The sequence below is a fragment of the Glossina fuscipes genome, unplaced genomic scaffold (genome assembly GCF_014805625.2).
Source record: "Glossina fuscipes isolate IAEA_lab_2018 unplaced genomic scaffold, Yale_Gfus_2 2, whole genome shotgun sequence".
NCBI classification, from domain to species: Eukaryota; Metazoa; Arthropoda; class Insecta; order Diptera; family Glossinidae; genus Glossina; species Glossina fuscipes.
Window position 1 is genome coordinate 5,038,770 of NW_023998416.1, and position 6,454 is coordinate 5,045,223.

At 34.6% G+C, this 6,454-nt stretch overlaps 1 protein-coding gene across 1 annotated transcript in view; it reads right to left on the reverse strand.

The window, feature by feature from the left end:
- LOC119633189 (unconventional myosin ID) overlaps positions 1–6,454 on the reverse strand; it is a 38,616-nt gene extending 32,162 nt beyond the window's left edge. The window contains exon 1 of the mRNA XM_038026572.1: positions 5,519–6,454. Coding sequence (XP_037882500.1) covers positions 5,519–5,613 — 95 coding nt within the window. The 5' untranslated portion in view covers positions 5,614–6,454. The remainder of the gene's footprint in view (positions 1–5,518) is intronic.

Consider the following 6,454-nt stretch of genomic DNA (forward strand, 5'->3'; position numbering starts at 1 on the left):
GGTGTTTTTACATCTAATTTGGACTAAATATATTGTGGGAAAACAACAGAGGAGGGTGAAAACACTCTTCAAGAATCAAGCTTGGGTACACAACCATCAAATACATAAAACTTTTTAGCAAAACAACCAAAACAATGGCAAGAAAACAAGAAGGAATCGCAATCCCAATCCCAATGGCAAAGGTTTGCAAGAAATATGGTCTTTGGAGTAGAGACATCAGAAACATCAGTCAAAATCATCAAAGAGAGACGGACTTGAAACTGGTGTTCGATTCATTGCTTTCCAAAAGAAAAAGATTAATGTGCCGATTTAGGAGCAAATGACCATCTATGTAATAAGAAATTTTCCAAATTTCCAAAATTCCAAAATTTTACGGACCCCATATAACAGGTGAATCAAAACTAAGCCAGTGCATGGTACGGATGATACCTTAATAAAAGCGTTGAAAATATTTAGAAGATGTATTGTATGTAATTCATCTATTAAGATGAGCACTTTTTCCGAAAATTCTTGTTCGAACCAATGGTACCCTATGATAGTACGCGCTAACAAGCGTATTTTCAGACGTAATCGCGGAGTAGATTCAAAGGGCTTACGGGAAGAACGCTGAAGAAAGTTTAAACTATTGGCGGAGGTGCGTTGTCCGTTAAATAATCCGTGCTAACGTAACTTTAGCTATAGCATGAGCGCTTGTGTCCGCACAGAGTAGCCGAGCTGACCGTAGTAAACAATGAAATGAATCGTACTGCAATTCTGAAGCCAACATTGAAAACATTGCTCACGCCGTTCGTCTTCCAAAGATACTACTGCGAGAGATTGCGATCAAAAAATGCAATAAAGATATTTGAAAACAGTTTTTAAGGTCAAGTTTCGTTTTTTATTGATCGATAAAATTTGCATTAACCCTCGCTTTCCGTCAAAAGAAAGGAGAATATAGTGTTTTTCAAAGACAAGGTCTTTACAGTCAATTGTCCTCAACGTTTTGTGAGTGGCATCGCTCACAACAGTTCGCCTTCTATTAACAGCTATGCAAGCATTGCGTTCAACAAGTGCGATATGAAACAGCTTGAAATTCACGATAAGCGTCGTCCAGCCAGTTGTTGAAGGCAGCGAATGTGGCTATGAGTTACTCCCACCCCTCTCCAAAGTGGCTTTAAGCCGATCTGACACTTCAGGAGTAGAGGTGCACGTAGCTTACAGAGACTGTCCCACTAATTGAGGCGGCGCCAGATCATAAATAACCCGTTTTGTTAGCGGACATCGTAGGTTTAAGCCACAAGGCACATCAACCATACCTATGAGTAATATGTAGATTTTCTCTTGCCCCAAGGTCACGATCCTACTTGCTGATATACCCCATAAAGAGAATAGATATAAACGTCGGTACAGACGAACTCCTTTGCAATATATTTTTTTAGAGAAAGCTTGACTTTAGTATTAAGATTGAATTATCAAGACGCATTGTTTTGTTGTTTCATTGAAGAACACATGATTAAAATTGGCATAGGTTAAGTTACAGAAATATTAAAACAACAAAAAACAAGCACGTATGCCTTCAGCAAAAAAAAAAAAAAAAAAAAAAAAAAAAAAAACACTAACTGACGGTCTCAACTAAATTTTGTGTAACGCGGGGAGGAATAATGCAATATGTGCTGGTTAGTGATGAATTGGGCGAATTTGCAAATAAATTTGTATCTTTGTCTTTTAATTAATACCCCAAGAGGGGTCTGCCCAACTGCCCAATAACTTTATGAGAAACATATAGCGTGCTTTGTAATGGGAGACGACAAACTTAAAATACTTTCTTAATGGTGAATATAAACAAAAATCTCTCTTCGCTGCCGCTGTTTAAGTTGCCGTCGTTTTGTTGTTGTTGTCGTTTTTTTTTTTTATAACGCATATGTATGACTCATACCGCAAGTCTCGATATTCTACAAAGTGTTCAAAGTCAAAATACATAGAGGAAAAAGCAAGTTTTGTAATACAAACTATGTTTCTCTTATTTGACATTTTATTGGTTCTCTTAACCCAAATCGAGTTGAAAAGGAAAGGATATATATGCATATATATATAGATTGAAGTGAGCAATATTTAGGTTAGAGATGAGTCAACTTCTTTCCTAACAATATTTATTATAATTGCATTGGATTATCGTTTAATTGCATTTTCGATTATCGCCACAAAAATTCAACTTTATACCATACATTATTCCATTAGTAGTATTTTGTCATAACAACAACAAAAAAAGTGAGCATTAACTCGCTGATGTTTACATCGTGCACATGCTTGAATCTGTGCTCACATCGGGTATTATTTAAGCAAACAATTGAAAGCATGTAATGCGACTTTCGATTTCGGAGCAAGTTTTTCTTGATTTGAATCATTTTTTTTAATGCCGAGCATATTAACCTACAAGTGTTTGCGTTTGTAGTGCCAAACAATTATAACAGTGGCATGCTTTTCATTTCCATTTCCACTAAATGTCTCTCACAATCTCTTTTAAGATGACTTTTTTGCTTAAATTATTACGCCATCTGTTTAACGGTACTGTACACATAACTCCTCAACTAAAAAGAATCCTGTTCTCCAGTATATAATTTCATTTAAAATGATTCCGTATATCTTAGCAGGAAATGAAAAATTAGAAATTTCTTTTTCTCTTCTTATTAAGTATTCAGATAGACTTCCTTTGGACTTTATAGCAACCGCATGCGGCCATTAGCAGAAGAACATTAGTCCATAGAACCTAAAAGTGTTCATATATTTTTCATAAGCGCAAGTAACGAAATCCCCTTTGGATATCGAAAGTCAGGAAATTCGAATTTCTTTTCGCTTTTTTTTTCGTCAGATTACCAGTGAGTGTCAAATTTGATCTAAACTTTTCTCCAATTCAAAAATCAACTCAACGAAACGGTTTGTCGCAAGAAAATTATGTTCGACTTTGACCGAATCATTTATAACCAACATCGTTATTCTAAACAAAACCATAAAAAAGAGGAAGAAGCTAATTTTTCGTACTCTCTGGTATGGGATGGGCTTGGCTGATTTTTTCCATTTTTTCAGGATAAAAGTCAAAATTCATATCGTATGTGTCTACTCTGTCTGCCGATGTTTACGAGCTCTTTTTTTTTCGTTTGCATTATATGGATGTTCTGCTACCGAATAGAGATATTTTCAAACCTGACTGCAAAAATTTCCAATATTTCGAACAAGTTTGCAGCCGATAGCTTCGTTTTTTAATCAAGGGAAATGTTCAACCAGGGAGTAACACAGACGGACAAAGGGACAGACGGGCATGCCTAAATCGATTCACAATTGGCAACTGGCTCTCTAAAGCTTCCTTCTGCAAATGGCAAACGTTTTGACAATATGAATATCCCGCTTGTCCTTCGCTGATGGACATGAAAAACCTATAAAAAACTAGAATGGAGTGGGACATATTATGTTATAGATAGTTGGGTGTGGTCACCCTATATAAATGTTGCGTGGATGTAGGAAAAATGTACATGAGATATGATATCTAAGATGACATATTCAATATGAAGCATGGAAGCCATACTATAAGTTCTTAATCGACGTATGTCTGCTCGCAGAGCACTTGCTGAAATCGTAAAAGTGATCATAAAACATCAGTAAAAAACTGTTACTTCTCTTCAGCTATTGATTAGTACAATTAGATATTATGTAAGACGTTTTTAAATCCGCCTCTGAAGGATGGGCGTATACTTATTTTGACATAATCATTGCAGAAGTCCGTTAAAGCATATATGTCCTTGATATCCTTGACGTAATATTCTGATTCGATTCAGCCACGTCTCTGTGCCCGTGGGTCTTTGACATTTCCTTGATCGCAAGAAGTAAGATATCGACTTCGAATTTGGTATAAACATTGGAAGTTCCTGCACTCTGGTTGCGATTGAAAACGGGTCCAAAGCACAGCGTGAAGTGAACGTTTCTTCGAGCGAGAATATATGTTGTTTTGTTTATTATTACTTTGCAGAGAACCCTACTATTTATGTGCAAAAAAGAAATAAAATCGGCCATGTCCTCGCAGAGTGATTAAATTTTATTCTTCTTCATTTTTTTTGAGATCTTATACCCTTTAATCGTAAAGTAAACAAGAGAGAATGTTTAAAATTGCCTAGAAGTGCGTTCTAAAATAAATATGATAAACACTATCACGTAGTGCATTAATTTTTTTCATCACATAAAAGAACTTGGAGAGTTGAATTTCATCTCATTTTTTTATGAGCAGGAATAAAAGCCTGCCTGTTCTAAAGATTTTGATGGTGGCGGGTATGGGATGGGGAATTCGGCCCCAATCGAACTTTCTTGCTTTCCATTGCGAACATTAAAATGTCATAAAATCAAACTAATCCGTGTCCCGGATAAATTTTCTCCCTTGTGTAATTAACTATCTGATTAGTTGTTGGTCTTGTGTGTTATTTTGCGCGACGAAGGAAGAAGTACGGAACAAAAAAATTTAGCAGCTTTGTTGTATCATTCTCTTGTAGCTGGTTATCTTTCAACAATTTTAATAGACAATTTTTTCATCTCATCCAGGAAATTAAGAAGGGAAAGTTTGTGCATTGTACACTTGTTTAAATCAATTCTTGCATTCATTTACTCTGGGAGAAAACGTTAAACGTTCAGGGTTGCAATTTGATAAAAAAAAAAAAAAGTATCATTCTATGAGTAAATTAACGAACCGGTATAACTTAAGTTAAAGAGGAAGGAGGAAAGCAAACTGAGTCTTCTAAGCAGCGTCACATTGGCATCGCAAAGCGATGTCTGCAGGCCAACGGACCAAAAATTCTAATTGGACTTCGCTATTTTCATTTATTGTGTATATATTTTATAAGTTCGTTAAGCCTTTTCCGATAGGTAGTAAATGCAATGTAAACTTTATCATGAATATAATACCGGTAAAGAAAGATTTATTACTGAACAGGGAAAGATAGCAATGAATTCGTGGAAAACACCAATGCTATTATAAAAAGCTCCCCTTCTTTTGCAAACAGTAAAAGCCTTGTCTTTGAGTGAAGCTACGACGAATCTTCGCATTTCATTAGGCATTTCCTTTACAATAGAGATGGTTGAGTGATTATAGCTCTTATGCTTTTGTCTTTTTCGCTATTAGTATTTACGTAACTTTATATGTTTTTCTGCTGTTTTTCTTACGTAAGCTGACAAGTGTTTATGTTTTTTTCTTCTTTTCTAGAATTCTTACGTTTAGTCAATGACCAGAAACTACCAAACCAGTTTACACAATTAACATAGAAAAATAAAGCACAAAGACTTTGTTATACTAAATGATTGCTAGTGGAAAACCTTGAACTAGACCAACTTAATATTTTATTATTTTTTTTTTTTTGTTTTGCTATTAAAAGATAACAACAATACAATACAATCCAATGATTTTTTATGATAGCGGCTTTTAAGGTTGTATCATAAAATATCGCTATAGTGTTATCATAATAGAAAAGCTATAATTTTAAGACTTGTTCTTGCATCTTACCGCTTTCGGAGGTTATCCATGAATTTTTCCATAGTTATTTCATCCAGGAGCACAAAATCGCTCACACCGTTGTTTCCCTTTTGATGCATCGCCATTTTTTGCGTTAACACTGTTGTTGGTGTTGTTGTGTAGTAAATTTTGTTGGCAAACTTACGCCTTGAATAGCGCTTTTCTATTGGAGCGAAAACACGAAGAGGTCAAAAAGCAAATCGGAAAAAAAAAAGAATTTGGTCAGCATGCATTTAATGCCAACTTAATGGAGCGAATAAACAAATAAAAGCACAGAAGACAAAGCTTAATTTCACTGTCGTTTTTATAAACACACACATGCGTCCATATGTACGTAAGAGTTATTACTGGCAAAGTGTCGTTTTTCTTATTAAATTTTCAATTATTCCATTGTTTTCCATTCTCCGTTTATTACTGTTATAGCATATAAATCAATTTCACTAAATTTGTGCAATTTCCGCAATTGTTAATAATAAAAGAAAAAAACGCTATAATAAAAGTGACTGAAGCATTGAAATTACTTCCACACATACGCTCGTATGTTTATTTTTATGTTTATTTCGTGAAATCCTTAAGATCCACTTATTTTTGTAGGTACACTCGTAAGCAACAAAATATTATTTTACTCGACGTAACGAGCATAAATGACGAAATACAGGGAAACGATATAAAAAATATTGCTTAACAAACAATTATGTTTACATTCCACGCCTTTTTATTTTGCCTTGCATTTGTGTCTCTTATCAAAAAACGACTTGCTCAAATTTATTTTAACAAAAATCGCGTAAAGATTATTTCCAACACAACACAACACAAAGCGCGTGACGAACCTTAACAGCTCCAAAACTCCAAAACATTAATTTATAATTTAACGTATAATTATTATTCATTCAAAACTAAAAAAAAAAGAAAAAACATGAAATGAGT